This window comes from Salvelinus fontinalis, chromosome 17 (genome assembly GCF_029448725.1).
Source record: "Salvelinus fontinalis isolate EN_2023a chromosome 17, ASM2944872v1, whole genome shotgun sequence".
Taxonomy (NCBI): Eukaryota; Metazoa; Chordata; class Actinopteri; order Salmoniformes; family Salmonidae; genus Salvelinus; species Salvelinus fontinalis.
The window spans coordinates 39,835,989-39,854,572 of NC_074681.1; the positions used below are offsets into that span (position 1 = coordinate 39,835,989).

Below are 18,584 nucleotides of genomic sequence, written 5' to 3' on the forward strand. Positions count from 1 at the left end.
ACATCCGGTGAAATATCTGTCTTATTGTTATATCTGTGGAGAAACGTTTGCCAGCTCAGATTAATCGGCAACTCAAAACATTATTAGCATTTTTTCGTTTTAACACAAAAATAATTAATGTATTGTAAAAATATATTTCGAATCAAGCTGCTCGATAGACCGTTCGTTTATTTATTTGACAACTAGCTAAATATCTAAGCCATAGGCCAGCTGATTGAATGGTGTGCCGCGCGTTGCGGCTGCCCCTTGACACCAAAACGACTGGCAGGTTTCAAAACAACATGCATTGAGTGTTGGCTATACAAAGGTACATGAAGATTTTATGCGTTATTTGAATATCCTGTAAGACGACGAGTGGGGGGGTAGAATTAGTGGAAAAAAATATTACACTGTTTAACAGGTAAGAGCTCACAACCGTAGCCTAGCTGACACGTTAATACACAGCGAGGACAAAGAGGCTGTAATTGTGTAAAACAAACAAAAAAATCAAACATTGGGAGTAAAGATTTGTCTTGATTGCCAGTAATCATGTGCTACTATGACTGTTGAGTAGCTATAACTGTATCCGCAAGGTGTTCACAAATCCAAATGTGATCCAGACAGAGAGAAAAGGAGACATATATACATTGAATGGAAATGACCAACTAACATGTCAATGTATTCGATTTTAATAAAATAACAATTTCAAACCGGCTATCAGTAGCGTCCACCCAATCTTCTACCTATAATAAACTAGGTAGATGATCATCAACTCGGGATTTTTCATGCCGCCTATCTGGGACAAACCACTCTCACTTGCGGGGGAAGCTTATCACGGTGACAAAAAGTTTATGAAAGATCACGGAAGTATAATGAAATGATTACTTACACTGTGAATGTTATATTATATCCCTACTTCTACACTGGAAAAATGTTGTGCAATTAAAAAGTGCACTCATTAATGCATTTGTGTCGTTCTTGTATTCCCTCTCAAAAAAATGGTTTAACCTACGTAGACCAAGGAAAATGGCGACTGTAGAATGGATGGAAGACGAAAGTGAGCAATAATTCAATGCAACGATTAAAGTGCATATCGTTTGCATTTACACCGTTCAAAGGTAAAGTTTCAAGTCTTCTCTAACAATATTGTCACCTCTCGGTATTGCTCAAACATGTCCGGTGTTTTTCGTGTGGTTTTGGTGGAGGTTTTTGTTTTGGTATGGACATTATGGACTGGGTAACGTTAGGCTATTACAAGCGTCCAACAACAGGAAAATTTAAAGAGAAGTAAAGCACCTTTGGATCTTTATGGGGCTCGAGGAACTATGTTGGTGCTCGAGTGTAAAGGTTGCGCTGTGTTTTGGCATAGCTGTTCTACAACGCATAGCTAGAAAGTTTACTATAGAATGCATAACTGTCAACTGCTCATCAACAACGTTACCCATCGGTCTTGAGCAAGGGGTGATCGATTAGCATTTTATTATAAGATATATGTTGTGACATGCATGCATTTATGGCTTGCTTGACAGGTGTCCTTAAATGGGCATATTTAGCCCACTCATCGCTCACCTTGCTGTCGTCATGTACATGAAAAATAATATTTTTTTCTATTGAAAATGTATCTGTATATAGTGTTGTGGGTATTCAAACCCTCATGGGATGCTTACCAGGGGTGTATAGAGACCCACAGTGGAGGTGTCATAATACCCATAAAACCTAGCGGGCAAAGAGGGAAATTGTTTTTCCACCATTCATTTTTCCCATGGGGGATTTTAGAAACACTTAAAATAAGGTCTGTGTTTCATGTAGGCTTACACTGGCGTGACGTTTTGATAACCATCTAAATTTCTCTTGGACAAGGTGACGTATCAATATATTTGGGTCTATTTACTCGAAATACTTTGAAATGCTCATTAGCATCAAAGAAGACATCATGCAAGACTACAGATCCCTGCAAACTCCTAGCTGAATCATCTCTCGCTGAAACCTTTGCTAAACCTGCACAAGACAGTTCACAGAATTGTCAGTTTAAAGAAATCTTGCCAATTTATTCATTACTACTGTTACCAACTGGCTCGTAACCCTTAACAAAGAGGGAGACAACGCGGAGGTAAAACTATATACAAGTAACAATGGTGTGTGTGTGTAAGTGAGTAGATGCGTGCATAGATGGTGATAATGAGGGGTGCCAAAACAAACTAACACAAAGAAGCCCCAAAATGCTGCAACCAAAAATAAGCATGTCTGCGTGGAGAGAGTCGCCTCAATGTATAGGGGAAAGGTGTATTTATCCCCGGGACACACCTGAGCCCAGAGGTGTTCCATTTCGATGACGACCCTCCCAGCTCTGCCCACCGACATCCTATTAAGAAAAATGATCAGAGAGAAAGAATTTGTCACCCCTCAAAACTGGGGACATTGTACCAAGGACATTGGTACACCACACCAACCAAAAAACTAGAAATGTAAATATTCAACAACAAATATATATATAACACCAACAAAATACTGCTCTGGTTAACGCTAACCCATCTGCCACAGCCAACCTTGTCCTCCCCAGACCTCAGCAACCTTTGTGCACAGGAAGCAACGTTTAAGAGGGGGAGGGGAAACGAGGACAGGACAACACAAAATAAGCAGGTCACGTAAATGACACGCATACGTCACAACTCTGGGACCACATGCATAAGAAATTGCGTGTCCACTGATCAATAGGACCAGACGCGTTCAGGAACAGGGTGCACGAGAGAGAGAGAGAGTCAGCAATGGCATTATCAGACCCCCTGTTGTGCCGCACATCGAGATGGAAATCCCGTAAAAACAAACACCATCTCATTACCTCTGGTTAGGACACATCATAGACCTCAAGGTGAGAGGGTTATGGTCGGCGTAGACCACATTAGGTATAACACCCGACCTGATGTACACCTCAAAGTGTTGTAGCGCCCAAATGTGTGCTAGCACTTCTTTTTCCGCCACAGAGTAGTTCAACTTATAACAGTTAAACTTCTTTGAAGATAAACTAACGGGCCTCTTAACACCGGACACATCTGCTTGCAGCAGGACTGCACCACAACCTGATTTGCAGAGGAATGACGGAGCCACGTGAGGAGCAGCCAGTACAGGAGGTGAGGTAAGCAGCCTCTCTGCGTCATCAAAAGCCTGCGACAGAGAGGAGACCAGACTTAAACCGACTTAGCTTTCAGCAAATCTGTCAGGGGAGCGACTATGGTAGAAAAGTTCCTACTGAAACGACGCTAATAACCAATCGTTCCCAAGAAACGCATCAGTTCTTTAGTGGTTGGCGGTGGAAAAGCACCAATAGCTACCACTTTAGCCCGAACAGGACGCACCTCACCCTGCCCAGCCACCTTACGAAGGTATGTATCTAACTGTCACCTGAGCAAACTCCCACTTTGCCAAGTTGATAGTGAGGCGAACCACAGCCAGGCGGTCGAACAAGGCTTGAATACGGGACAAATGCTCCTCAAGTATCTGCATAAACCAATACATCGTCCAGACAAACAGTGCCCCAGACCGGAGACAACCCTATTCATAAGGCGCTGTAAAGTGGCAGGTGCGTTCCGCAGGCCGAAACTCATAACCGAATACGAGTACAGCCCAGAGGGTGTAATAAGGGCAGATATTTTGCGTGCCTTACGCATCAGTGGCACCTGCTCACAAACTTCGCTACTCCGACCTGATCAACGCAGTCCTCCATCCGAGGAAGAGGAAATTAATTTGGCTTAGTGACACTGTTTACCTTACGATAGTCCATACAAAATCTGTTTGTCCCATCCGGTTTACTGACCAAGATACAGGGAAAAGCCCAGCTGGAGAAAGAAGGCTCTGCAATATCACTCTCCAGCTTGTACCTGATCTCAGCATCCAGACAACTCTGTTTCTATGAAGAAAATATAGAACGGCTGACGGATGAGGTCAGCATCCCCAACGCCAATATCGTGTTCTATCAAGTTTGTACGTGTCGGCGTATCAGAAAACAAAACTGGAAAACTCAGAATCAGACCGACCAATTCGTCTTGCCTATCAGCAGGTAGATGAGCGAGAAGGCGATCTAAAACATCCAGTTTCTGAATTTTTCAATCTACCCTGCAGTATGCAATCGTCGGGACCAGGTACATCCTCCTCACCATTCAAGGGTATAGCATGACAAAAAGAAGAACCCAGCGATGTACCAGTACCGAACAAAAGCTTGCCGCCACTGGACGCCGGAACAGTGGAAACACTTTCTCTGGAGTGATGTATCATGCTTCACCATGTGGCAGTCCAATGGACGAATCTGGGTTTGGCAGATGCCAGGAGAATGCTACCTGCCCCAATACATAGTGCCAACTGTAAAGTTTGGTGGAGGAGGAATAATGGTCTGGGGCTGTTTTTCATGGTTTGTGCTGGGCTCCTTAGCTCCAGTGAAGGGAAATCTTAACGCTACAGCATACAATGACATTCTAGACTATTCTGTGCTTCCAGCTTTGTGGCAACAGTTTGGGGAAGGCCATTTCCTGTTTCAGCATAACAATGCCCCCGTGCAGAAAGCGAGGTCCATACAGAAATGGTTTGTCGATAGGTGTGGAAGAACTTGACTGGCCTGCACAGAGCCCTGACCTCACCCCCATTGAATACCTTTGGGATGAATTGGAACGCTGATTGCGAGCCAGGCTTAATCGTCCAACATCAGTGCCCGACCTCACTAATGCTCTTGTGGCTGAATGGATCAAGTCCCTGCAGCTGAATGGATCAAGTCCCTGCAGCAATGTTCCAGCAGCTGGGGCCATGCTGAAACATGAGGCGGATGAATGGCACGACAATGGGCCTCAGGATCTTGTCACAGCATCTCTATGCATTTAAATTGCCATAGATAAAATTCAATTGTTTGTTGTCATTAGCTTATGCCTGCCCATACCGTAACCCCACTGCCACCATGGGGCACTCTGACACCAGCAAACAGCTCACCTACCTGACGCCATACACTTGAAAGGTCTGCGGTTGTGAGGCCAGTTGGACGTAGTGCCAAATTTTCTAACACAACATTGGAGGTGGCTTATGGTAGAGAAATTAACATTAAATTCTCTGGCAACAGCTCTGGTGGACATTCCTGCAGTCTGCATGCCAATTCCACGCTCCTTTAAAGCTTGAGACATATATGGCATTGTGTTTTGTGGCCTTTTGTTCCAAGCATGATGTGCACCTATGTAATGATCATGCTGTTTAATAATTTTCTTGATATGCCACACTTGTCAGGTGGATGGATTATTTTGGCAAAGGAAAATTGCTCACTAACAGGGATGTAAACAAATTTGTGCACAACATTTTAGAGAAATAAGCTGTTTGTGTATATGGAAAATTTCTGGGATATTTTATTTCAGCTCATGAAACAAGGGACCAACACTTTACATGTTACATTTTACATTTTTGTTCAGTATACAGTACAAGTCAAAAGTTTGGACACCTACTCATTCAAGGGTTTTTCGTTATTTTTACAGTTTTCTACAATTTTCAAATATGAAATAACACATGAAATCATGTAGTAACCAAAAAAGTTTTAAACAAATCAAAATATATTTTTGATTCTTCAAAGTTGCCACCCTTTGTCTTGATGATAGCTTTGCACACTATCTCAATGAAGCTGGTCTCTCAACCAGCTTCATGAGGAATGCTTTTCCAACAGTCTTGAAGGAGTTCCCACATATGCTTAGCACTTGTTGGCTGCTTTTCCTTCACTCTGCGGTCTAATTCATCCCAAACCATCTAAATTGGGTTGAGGTCGGGTGATTGTGGAGGCCATGTCATCTGATGCAGCACTCCATCACTCTCCTTCTTGGTCAAATAGCCCTTACACTGCCTGGAGGTGTGTTTTGGGTCATTTTCCTATTGAAAAACAAATGATAGTCCCATTAAGTGCAAACCAGTTGGGATGGTGTATTGCTGCAGAATGCTGTGGTAGCCATGCTGGTTAAGTGTGCCATGAATTCTAAATAAATCACAGACAGTGTCACCAGCCAAGCACCATCACACTACCCCCTCATGCTTCACGGTGTCCTTTAGTAGTGGCTTTGCAGCAATTCGACCATGGTCTTAAGAGGCTTTTAAACAGCTTCTACCCCCAAGCCATAAGACTCTTGAACATCTAATCAAATGGCTACCCAGACTATTTGCGTTGCCCCCCCCCCCCCCTATTTTACGCTGCTGCCACTCTGTTTATTAGCTATTTATAGTCACTTTAATAACTCTACCTACATGTATATATCACCTCAATTACCTCGACTAACCGCTGCCCCCGCACATTGACTCTGTACCGGTACCCCCTGTATATAGCCTCACTTGTTATTTTACTGCTGCTCTTTAATTATTTGTTTTAATATTTATCTTTTTGGGGTATTTTTCTTAACTGCATTGTTGGTTAACGGCTTGTAAGTAAGCATTTCACCTGTTGTATTCGGCGCATGTGACAATTTGATTTGATGAAGGCCTGATTCACGCAGTCTCCTCTGAACAGTTGATGTTGAGATGTGTCTGTTATTTGAACTCTGTGAAGCATTTATTGGGGCTGCAATCTGACACGGAACCCAAACCGGCTGCGCGCGTGCCCCATCATGGATACATTTATTTTGTCCCCCCCACACCAAACGCGATCACGACACGCAGTTTAAAATATCAAAACAAACTCTGAACCAATTATATTAATTTGTGGACAGGTTGGAATGCATTAAACATTTATGGCAATTTAGCTAGTTAGCCTGCACTTGCTAGCTAATTTGTCCTATTTAGCTAGCTTGCTGTTGCTAGCTAATTTGTCCTGGGATATAAACATTGAGTTGTTATTTTACCTGAAATGCACAAGGTCCTCTACTCCGCCAAGTAATCCACACCAAACGGTCAACCGAATCGTTGCCTTCCAGGCCTTTTCTTCTTTTGACTTTATATTGCGATTGGCAACTTTCATAAATTAGGTGCATTACCGCCACCGACCTTGTTCGTCTTTCAGTCACCCACGTGGGTATAACCAATGAGGAGATGGCACGTGGGTACCTGCTTCTATAAACCAATGAGGAGATGGGAGAGGCAGGACTTGCAGCGCGATCTGCGTCAGAAATAGAACTGATTTCTATTTTAGACCTTGGCAACGCAGACGCTTGCGAGCAGTGTGGGTGCATAATTGAATAACATGGATTTCTAAATGTATTTTGCAATGCTCCCGCACGCGACGCGAGCGGTGTGGTCAGCCTGTGAGGTGTAGGTAACTCTAATGAACTTATCCTCTGCAGCAGAGTGATCTCTGGGTCTCCCTTTCCTGTGGCGGTCCTCATGAGAGCCAGTTTCGTCATAGCACTTGATGGTTTTTGCTAAATTTTCTGGATTGACTGACCTTCATGTCTTAGTAATGACGGACTGTAATTTCTCTTTGCTTATTTGAGCTGTTCTTGCCATAATATGGACTTGGTCTTTTACCAAATAGGGCTATCTTTTGTATACCACCTCTACCTTGTCACAACACAACTGATTGGTTCAAACGCATTAAAAAGGAAAGAAATTCCACAAATTAACCTTTAACAAGGCACACCTGTAAATTGAAATGCATTCCAGGTGACTTCCTCATCAAATCAAATGTATTTATTGGTCACATACACATGTTTCGTAGATGGTATTGCAGGTGTAGCGAAATGCTTGTGTTTCTAGCTCCAAAAGTGCAGTAATATCTAACAATTCACAACAATACACACAAACCTAAAAGTAAAACAATGGAATTAAGGAATATATAAATATTAGGATGAGCAATGTCGGAGTGGCATAGACTAAAATACAGTAGAATATACTATATACATATGAGATGAGTAAAGCAAAAATATGTAAACACTATTAAAGTGACTAGTGTTCCATTACTAGAGTAGCCAGTGATGTATATAGGGAAGAAGCTGGTTGAGAGAATGCAAAGTGTGCAAAGCTGTCATCAAGGCAAAGGGTGGCTACTTTGAAGAATCTCAAATATATTTAGATTGTTTAATGCTGTTTTTGGTTACTACATGATTCCATATGTGTTATTTCATAGTTTTGATGTCTTCACTATCATTCTACAATGTAGAAAATAGTAAAAATAAAGAAAAACCCTTGAATGAGTTGGTGTGTCCAAGATGTTGACTGGTACTGTGCATAAATACAATTGAGATCATATTTTGCAGCAGCTCTCAGAAGTCATGTTTTTTTTGCTGTGCACCATTAGCAGGCACCACTGGTGGTGGTAGAGAGTTCTTAAAGGAGAGGTACCATATTTGGCAAGTGTAGCCAGCTAGATGATTGATGGGCAAAGTAAACAACTTTCTGTTCTGTTTTTTGTTTTTTTTCCCTAGAGTTCAGCTGCAGAAATGTCTGATCTGACCGGTATTGATGAAGAAGAGAAAGATGCAGATCCTGTGATTGACCCTTTAGATCTCTTTCAAGATCTAATGAGAAATCAGACACCCTTGTTTATAGAAACAGTGGACAGACCTCAGACCTCTCCTCTGAGAGAAAATAGCAGTGTCCTTGATGTTCTCTCAAACACAAATGTGTTGTCTGTGAATGGACCTTTACACCAGGCCTTCGAATCAGATGAACTCAACAGCTTGTCAACAGAAAAGGAGGAGGAGAAGAGTATAACTCAGTTGAAGACTGTGCAGGACATTGACACTACAGGGATATGGGGTTTTGATGCAGAATCTTCAGAGAACTCGATGGATAATTATGAGGGTCCCCTGAGCTGGGACCCTCAGAGAGAATTCATGCAGTTTCTGTGGGACGACCACGATGATTCTCCCATGGAGGAGCCACCAATGGCAGATCCTCCCCCAAACAGCCAAAGGAGGAGGAAACGCAAAATGGACATGGTGGTCATGGTAGATCCCTCAGAGGAACTGTTCTCTGATTTGAGCCTCAAGTCAACAAAGGACGTATTTGATGAGGAGGATCTAGAAGACCCTGTTCCCATCAACAAGGTCCAATCCTTGAGAAAACGCTGCAAACCTCAATCACTGACGAGGAAGAAAGCACCGTATCCCAATGGAACTGTAGAGGCTATCAAGCAACTTATTTTCAACACGCCTGCAAGAAATCCACATGAGAAAAGCGTGGCTCACAGGCTTAAAACGCTGAAAGGGAATCCGCTGACTGACTCTTGTTCAGAGGAGGAGCCATTGTTTTTTCCTTGCACAAAGTGCAACATCAATTTCAAGGAGAAGAACCATTTGCACCGGCACATGAGGACTCACACAGATCCGCCCAGTCTGATCAACATTCCAAAGCCTTTTATATGCAGGGAGTGTGGACAGTCGTTCCGCTTTCGGAATTCTCTCCTTCGTCACATGACCATTCACCAGGAGAGAAGAGAGAGACTCATGGAGGAGATCAAGGGCATGAATGAATTGAAGGATGAGGGCACAGATGCAAGGCTACAGTGCCCCCAGTGCACTTTTGGAACAAATTGTCCAAATACATTTGTTCAACATGCCAAGACTCATGAGAAGGACAAGCGGTACTACGACTGTAAGAATTGTAACTATATGGCTGTGACTGTGTTGGAACTTGAGAGACACATGAACAAAGAACACAGTCTCTGTAAAAACCTGGACAAGCCAGATAAACCCAGAGTGTTTAGGTCAAAGGAAGATGATAAAACACCTCATTCCTACTCCTGTAACCATTGTTCTTATGGCACCTCAAGCAAAAACATCTTTAAAAATCATCTTGAGATTCGTCATAATCAGACATACGAGGAATATGACGTTTTCCAGAGCAGAGAAAGAAATGAGGATGCACAATCACCTTCTGAGAAGCACTTCCCCATTAGGAAACCCACAGTAGTAAATTCATTTTCTTCAGAGCTGACATCAAAATTATCTGTGAAAAAAATGGCTTTCAGAAAAAGAACAGATTTGCCTTGGGATTCAAATGACATTTCTGATCTTTTCAAAAAGGATAAGGTAGTTCACAGAGCGCAAAGAGGCTTCAAGTCTCAAACCACAGAGTCAAAACTTGACAAGTCAATAAATAATCTATTGTCTCGACAAAGACGTGACAAGCAGAGGGATGAAAAAAATGTCACCACAGGTTGTTTTTTTGTCGAGGGCACAAATGGTGACCATGATCATGATTTTGGACAAACATTGTCAGGAATTTCAGAAAGTCCAAATTCTTCTTCAAATGGCCACAAACATTTATTGGCATCTAAGTTGGAGAATAATATCTTAAATTCTGGCTGTGATTCCAGTTTAAGTGAAGGTAATAGTGTAGACCTCAACAGCAAACATGTCTCTAAACTTGTCGTAGAAATGCCAGTTATGAAAAAATCACCTTCCAAAAGAAAAATGTCCACCCCTTATCGCAATACCGTTGACCAGGACTCTTACTTAATTTTACCGAAACATTTGCAAAGTCAGAAAATGCAAAATATGGTGGAGGAGATGGAAGACAGTGATAATAAGGATGTCTTTCAGTATAGTGATGACACCACAAATGCCAACAATAAAGTTCCCGCTAAAAGTGAAATCAAGCAAGAGAAACCGTACATTGGTAATTCCTTTAGCAGAAGAATGTCTATGAAAGGAGTCCTTGGAACCTCTGAAGACCTGTTTGAGAAATGTCAAAACAGGAATTCTCAGCAGAAGCCTGTTGTCAAGGAAGAGTGCATAGAAACACAGGTTTTTGGAGAGAACCTTGCGCCCAACTCGGTGCCACTAAGTGAATCCTTTTTAGATGCTGATTCAGAAGGGGGTGGGGAGCGGAAGACCTGTCCTTACTGTCCTGCAGAGTTCGAGTCAGGTGTGGGATTATCCAATCACGTGAGAGGGCATCTGCATAGAGTTGGACTGAATTACAATGCACGCCATGTGGTATCACGAGAGCAGGTGGCTTCTCAAGACAGGAAACCTCGCATCCGTCGAAAGATGGGTGCAATACGACTGAAAAAAGGTACTATTTTCCATTATCTTTTTCCTTTATTTTCCTTGATTTAAATTAATGTAGCATTGGGAGAAAAAAAATCCATAAATCCAGCCATAGAGAATAACCTATCATCAAAAAAAGTGGTTTATAACATACACAATTAGAAGCATCAATATATATATAGATCAAGCGTGACTAAATTCGAGCCCAGTAACTTTGCTCACCGCATCCTCCTTCGATTGTCTCGTCTCGGCTGCCACGAAAAGCCCCCACCTGCTGATCTGCACGAAGTGTGTGCGTGCCACTAGCGATGTACTTTGCTGGACATGCTAGGTGTTCTCGGTGGCGCATCATCACTTCAAAGGCATTCTGTCATGGTGTTATCGGTTGGCCTACTACTACTGGTAGTACCGGTAAAATGTAAGTTATGAATCGCAAATCAATGTACAGCTGACACACTTCGATTTCATCAATAACATTTGACTTCAATTTGGTTGTTCAAAATACTATCAGCTTGCACTGTGTCTTTGCTGATGAATGCCCTGATCTCTGGGCAGTCAATTGGTAAAATGAAATTTTTGTTCAGTCTATTAATCACTTCTAATAGATCTGAAAATTATGCAATAACCATGAATTTAACCGACTGTTTATAATGAGGGACGTCTCACGTTTAACCTGGACGCAATAAAAGAAACGTCCTCACTGTCAACTGTGTTTATTTTAAGCAAACTTAACATGTGTAAATATTTGTATGAACACAACAAGATTCAACAACTGAAACAAACTGAACAAGTTCCACAGACATGTGACTAACAGAAATAGAATAATGTGTCCCTGAACAAAGGGGGGGGTCAAAATCAAAAGTAACAGTCAGTATCTGGTGCAGCCACCAGCTGCATTAAGTACTGCAGTGCATCTCCTCATGGACTGCACCAGATTTGCCAGTTCTTGCTGTGAGATGTTATCCCACTCTTCCACCAAGGCACCTGCAAGTTCCCAGACATTTCTGGGGGGGAATGGCCCTAGCTCTCACCCTCCGATCCAACAGGTCCCAGACGTGCTCAATGGGATTGAGATCCGGGCTCTTTGCTGGCCATGGCAGAACAGTGACATTCCTGTCTTGCAGGAAATCACGCACAGAACAAGCAGTATGGCTGGTGGCATTGTCATGTCAGGATGAACCTGCAGGAAGGGTACCACATGAGGGAGAAGGATGTCTTCCCTGTAACGCAGAGTTGAGTGCCTGCTATGACAACAAGCTCAGTCCGATGATGCTGTGACACATCGCCCCAGACCATGACGGACCCTCCACCTCCAAATCGATCCCGCTCCAGAGTACAGGCCTCGGTATAACGCTCATTCCTTCGACGATAAATGCGACTCCGACCATCACCCCTGGTGAGACAAAACCGCGACTCGTCAGTGAAGAGCACTTTTGGCCAGTCCTGCCTGGTCCAGCGACGGTGGGTTTGTGCCCATAGGCGACGTTGTTGCCGGTGATGTCTGGTGAGGACCTGCCTTACAACAGGCCTACAAGCCCTCAGGCCAGCCTCTCTCAGCCTATTTCGGACAGTCTGAGCACTGATGGAGGGATTGTGCGTTCCTGGTGTAACTCGGGCAGTTGTTGTTGCCATCCTGTACCTGTACCGCAGGTGTAATGTTCGGATGTACCGATTCTGTGCAGGTGTTGTTACACGTGGTCTGCCACTGCGAGGACGATCAGCTGCCCGTCCTGTCTCCCTGTAGTGCTGTCTTAGGCGTCTCACAGTAGAGACATTGCAATTTATTGCCCTGGCCACATCTGCAGTCCTCATGCCTCCTTGCAGCATGCCTAAGGCACATTCACGCAGATGAGCAGGGACCCTGGGCATCTTTCTTTTGATGTTTTTCAGAGTCAGTAGAAAGGCCTCTTTAGTGTCCTAAGTTTTAATAACTGTGGCCTTAATTGCCTACCATCTGTAAGCTGTTAGTGTGAAAACATAAACCTGGAAAGACGAGAGAAAATGGAATCGGACAAAAAATAAAACAGATTTTAAAGGGCCCTACCTAATAATAATTTTAAATACATTTAGGCTATGTTAAATCAGAAAGATAATACTTAAGACTGATATAACCCTTTTATTTGTTCAATTTAACCTTTAATACATTTAAGATAATGTGGGCTATTTACTTCATATTTCAGTTTTAATAAAATACATAATTTGAAGAACCAACATTGCTGCAATGCATATATTGCAGTAAAACTGTAAATAAGTGACATTAAAGAGATTTTTTGAGGATTTTACATTTTGTAGTCGTGTCTTCCAAGTTGTTTCCGCGGGTCGCAAATAGAAAAATTAGCATGACACAAGCTGAATTAAATTATAAAGCGTGGGGTACACACGTTAACATTTCACAGAGATACGCTTGTTTTTGTGAGAAGTCTTTGAAAAATAACAGGAACATCGTATTAATATGAACAGCGTATACTAAAATATGAAAATACTACATCTTGTTTCAAAATCATCATCTAGCTTACCTTTTTATATATTGGTTTTATGTCCTCCGGATTTGAGAAGAAAGATGACGAGCTATTTTCCTGATTTATGACCACTTTTTTTTCTCTGTTCTCCATTCATTTAAGCACCCTAATTTTGACCCTTCTATAATGGTAAAAACTCCAATAAGTTCTTAACGGATTATGATAAGAGACATGAGGTTTGGACCTTTTTGTTTTCTTAGAGGATTATCTACACAATTAACATGTTATTTGAACCATTGTTCAAAAGATGCGTTTTTGATTGGACACCCTACAATACACTGAATAAATACATTTTCAGTCATTTAAATTGTAAAGTCTTAATACACATTACCACAACACATTTTTCCAATATGAGGTAAACTCAAACTATTCATTAATTTCGCTGTGTATTTCGGTTGGAATCAAGACATTAGAATGTACCAGAGGCCACCAAAAACTCCTCGCCCTCCAGGCCCAGGGAACCTGGCTGGTTACTTATCATATTTGCCTAGCTACTCTATGTACTTGTGGAAAACATTACTCAATAATTCGTTTTTTTAGTCTTTAATTTTGAATGGTTGATGGGAACTAATTTCCTTGGCATACAAAGAATGTTTTGACCAATTATTTCTGCTGTGTTGCTATGTTTTCAGAACCCAAGTTTGGGTCTGAGGGCGCTCCTGTCCGAGGGCACTCCTGTCCACTATGTGGGGACTCTTTTGATAATAAGACTGGGCTATCTAACCATGTTCGGGGCCATCTGAAACGGCTTGGAAAAACCATTGCCACTAAGTCCAAGTCCCCAATGTTGTTGCTCCGGGAGCTGATGCGTGACAAGAGAGAGTTCCAGAGAGCTCTGCAGATTCTGGGCAAGAAACGGATCCCCTCCCATTCCAGAATCGCCTCAAAGCAGGTCACCTCTAATCACCTGACACCCCCTAAACGGAATCCCATTCAGAACCTCTACAACAATGCCAAACCACTGGTGCCCATGTATTCTCTGTCAGGGGAAACATTGGATAAGAAACAGGCAGAGACGAAGTTGGAGGTAAAGGGTTCACTCTCGAGTGCCTTGATAGGAATTCTGAAGAAGAGGAAGTGTCAGGAGGACTCAAAGTTGAGGACTTCATCTCAAACGGCAAGAAGCGCCCTGGCAGTTTCCTCCGCCAGCGAGTACAGTAGAGGAGCACAAGTCAACTCAACACTCTCAAACTCTACATCAGGTGAGACCAAGGCTAAATGTATTGTTTGGGATAAAGGGCTGTTAGTTAACCAAAGACAAAATGTTAGCATGAAAGATGTGAATGCCAAATGGATTATGTTTGCGTGTAAAACCATTGCCGATGTGGTCAAAAATGTGACTGATTTTCATTCATTCATAATTCAATATTGTTTCACAGAGAAAGGTGAATTCAACAGGAAGGTGTGTGTCCATTGCAATGCAACCTTCCACAGCGGTGTTAGTCTGTCCAATCACTTGCGGGCATACGCAAAACGAAAGAGCACTGCCTTGCTGGAGGGAACAAGTAAGTGCCTTCGCATCGTCAGCGGCACATGTTCACAAAGTAACATCACTACTGCACATTTCTTATGCGAACACAATGATTTCCTTAACGTCACTGCCTCACACAGACTCCCTGCCTAAGTGCACACATGGTCACCAGTCACGACTGAACTTACCTGAGCCTATTGCTCTTGCCTTGTTCTTAATGTTTCAGCGTATGACTGTAAACAAAGGAGGCAGAGATCAAGGCCTGGTTCCAAGAAGAAGATGTCCCCCACTATGCCACACGCACCAGAGGAAATGTATAGACTAACCTGCAGGTACTCTGTACCTCATCTTATATGCCACAAAGTTTGACCCCATACTGTCTATGTCATTGGTGTAAATTATTGTATTATTCATTTACATTTTTACTACTCAGATTTTAAGTTGGGGCGAAGCTCTGTTCAATGCATTATTTGTAGTGATGCTTTAAAAGGAATGTTAAGTTGACCAAAGATATTTGCTTTCAAAGAGTTGGTTGAAGCTTCTACTGTCTTTGAGGCCCACTTCTGAATGGGGGGGTCTTACTTTGTTTGGATCCTCTGCAGATTCTGTGACCTGGTCTTCCAGGGCCCCTTGTCAGTCCAGGAGGACTGGATAAAGCATCTACAAAGGCACATTATGAACGCCAGTGTCCCCCACACAGGAGCAGGCATGAGGGAGGTCACCTCACTGCCCAGGGACCCGTCCTACCCCACCTCTGACAGACAGACCCCATCACTGGCAACTCACACTGCCTCCTAAGCCAAGGTTTTTTAAAAAGTATATATTTTGGTTCACCTGAGTGTATGTGTTTGTACATCGGATGTTCCTTCAGTTTTATACAGTCATAATTGAAGAAAAAAAAATGGCCACTATTACAACACACAATTTCAGGAGTTTGACTACCTAATCTCTTAAAACACATTTTTATTTTTGGTATATTGTTACATTTTATTAGCATTTTAAATGTCCCATGTTAGGAATATGATTCCCTGTGGGCTGACTGTTTTATTGTGTTTATGCAGTAATGTTGTGTGGAAGCCATTTCCAATAGAGACAACTCTTACCTCAGATTACTCAATTCTCTGTCCATTTGGTCCAGTTTGGGGGCACCCTTTATCTGTATAATAATATATTTACATTTATGCTACACATGAAAATGGGACAAATACAATCTTCTTCTGTATTAAAATCATGATCATGTTGCTACCATTTGTTTATGCGTGGAGGGGGTTCTGGGGGAAAAAATTTGATAGGAAATCTGCCTGAGGATTAGTTGATGACTATCAATATTGGTAAGTATGGCGTGTGAGTTAATCACAGAATTTAAGGATCAAAACACGGATGACATTTTTTGGGGGGTGTGAGAGAGTGTCACAAACGGCAGTAATCTGCATAAGAACTCAGACTCCTAAATTAATAGGGTTTATCAGTCACAGTTTGTGTTCTCGATGATGCAGTCACAGCGTGGATTGTTGCTGCCTTTCATGAATAACTGTCACATGTATTTAATGTTTTTAAATAATTTGTTTAAATGTATATCATACGGATATTATGCTGAAACAATTTTTTGATGTTCTAAATAAACTATGGTTTTGTCATCTGGATTGACCTGTTGGTGTTTTCTTTAGTACTGAACAAAAATATAAACGCAACATGTAAAGTGTTGGTCCCATGTTTCATGAGCTGAATAAAAGACCCCAGAAATGTTCCATACACCAGTGGTGTAAAGTGCTTAAGTAAAACTACTTTAAAGTACTACTTAAGCAGACTCTCTAAACACAAATGCTTTGTTTGTAAATTGGAGTGTGCCTCTGGCTATAAGTAAATGAATAAAACAAGAAAATCGTGCTGTCCGGTTTGCTTAATATAAAGAATGTGAAATTATTTATACTTCTTTTGGTACTTAAGTATATTTTAGCAATTACATTTACTTTTGATACTTACTGTAAGTATTTTTAAAACCCAATACTTTGACTTTTACTGGAGTTGTATTTTACTGGTTGACTTTCACTTGAATCATTTTCTATTATGGTATCTTTACTTTAACTGAAGTATGACAATTGGGTACTTTTTCCACCACTGCCATACACAAAAAAAGTTTTTTTCTCTCAAATTATGGACAAATGACATAGCATTTTATCCTATGTCAAGATAATCCATCCACCTGATTAAACATCATTATACAGGTGCACCTAAAAGGCCACTGCAGTTTTTTAACACAACACAATGCCACGAGTTTTGAGGGAGAATGCAATTGGCATGTTGACTGCAGGAATGTCCACCAGAGCTGTTGCCAGATAATTTAATGTTAATTTCTCTACCATAAGCCACCTCCAATGTTGTTTTAGAGAATTTGACAGTACGTCCAACCGGCCTCACAACCACAGACCACGTGTAACCACGCCAGCCCAGGACCTCCACATCTGGCTTCTTCCCCTGCTGGATCGTCTGAGGGGGCAGGGGGTGCTGAGGACTATTTCTGTCTGTAATAAAGCCCTTTTGTTGGGAAAACTCCTTCTGATTGGCTGGACCCGTCTCCCCAGTGGGTGGGCCTATGCCCTCCCAGGCTCACCCATGGCTGCGCCCCTGCCCAGTCATGTGAAATCCATAGATTAGGGCCTAATTTATTTATTTAAATTGACTGATTTCCCTATATGAACTGTAATTCAGCAAAATCTTTGAAATTGTTGCATGTTGCGTTTAAATGTTTGTTCAGTATAGTTTGTCTATGGCTGCGTTACAGGTAGACTTGGCTATATGACATAGATGCAGAAAGTAAACAGCATAGTGGGTCGATTTCTGCAACAGGTAAGAGAGTTGAGGCTCAACTTCTCAGCTGTTTTGGTCCCATGCACAGAAGTCTTGCATCTCAATCATCTCAATAGCTGCGATGCTACTCGTGGCAATTTCGCTGTCTACATTTAACACTGGCAGCCCTATTCTTTTGCCCAATTATTGGATAACTATCTGATTGGTCAAAATACCAATTAGTGCAGCATCTCTCAAACTCGGTCCCCAGGACCATAAGGTGCACAAGTTTTGGTTTTAGCCCTAACACTACACAGCTGATTGAAAGGATCAAATTTTGATGATTAGTTGATTATTTGAATCAGCTGTGTAGTGCTAGGGCAAAAACCAAGGACCGAGTTAGGGAAACCCTGAATTAGCGGCAAAAGGATCAGTATTACGCTGCCTGTGTAAACGCAGCCATTGATGGAAAGATTGCTGTCATCCATTAACTAGGGGCTTGATTCAATCCGTAGCGCTGAAGATTTGCGCTACTCTGCATTCAATAATATCTATTGAAATCATTTCCAACTGAAAAATAAAAGTACACAGTTAAATATGGGTGTTCATGCATGAAATTTTCCACATATAACAAAATGACTACAAGTTCCCAACTACTTGATATCTAATGGATCTCTCACACTCAAGTAAAACAGGTATTCTGTATTAGTTTAGGATAAGCGAAGTGGAGATGTTGTTTCCTACCTTCACCACCTGGGGAGGCCCGTCAGGAAGTCCAGGACCCAATTGCACAGGGCGGGGTTGAGACCAGGGACTTATTAAGCTTAATGATAAGCTTGGAGGGTACGATGGTATTGAATGCTGAGCTGTAGTCAATGAACAGCATTCTTACAT

At 42.0% G+C, this 18,584-nt stretch overlaps 1 protein-coding gene across 1 annotated transcript; it reads left to right on the forward strand.

The window, feature by feature from the left end:
- The first annotated feature begins 39 nt into the window (after positions 1-39).
- Positions 40-16,546, forward strand: LOC129814354 (zinc finger protein 644-like). The gene is made up of 7 exons (XM_055867443.1): positions 40-307; positions 996-1,097; positions 8,343-10,938; positions 14,065-14,634; positions 14,812-14,937; positions 15,130-15,235; positions 15,506-16,546. Exons 3-7 carry the CDS (start codon positions 8,358-8,360, stop codon positions 15,699-15,701), a joined length of 3,579 nt encoding a protein of 1,192 aa, XP_055723418.1. The 5' UTR covers positions 40-307; positions 996-1,097; positions 8,343-8,357; the 3' UTR covers positions 15,702-16,546.
- The last annotated feature ends 2,038 nt before the right edge of the window (positions 16,547-18,584 follow it).

Coding starts and splice junctions, on each gene's coding strand:
- LOC129814354 (XM_055867443.1), top strand. CDS start 8,358: ATGTCTGATCTGACCGGTATTGATGAAGAAGAGAAAGATGCAGATCCT. Junction 10,939..14,064: donor TGCAATACGACTGAAAAAAG/GTACTATTTTCC, acceptor CTATGTTTTCAG/AACCCAAGTTTGGGTCTGAG. Junction 14,938..15,129: donor TGCCTTGCTGGAGGGAACAA/GTAAGTGCCTTC, acceptor TTAATGTTTCAG/CGTATGACTGTAAACAAAGG.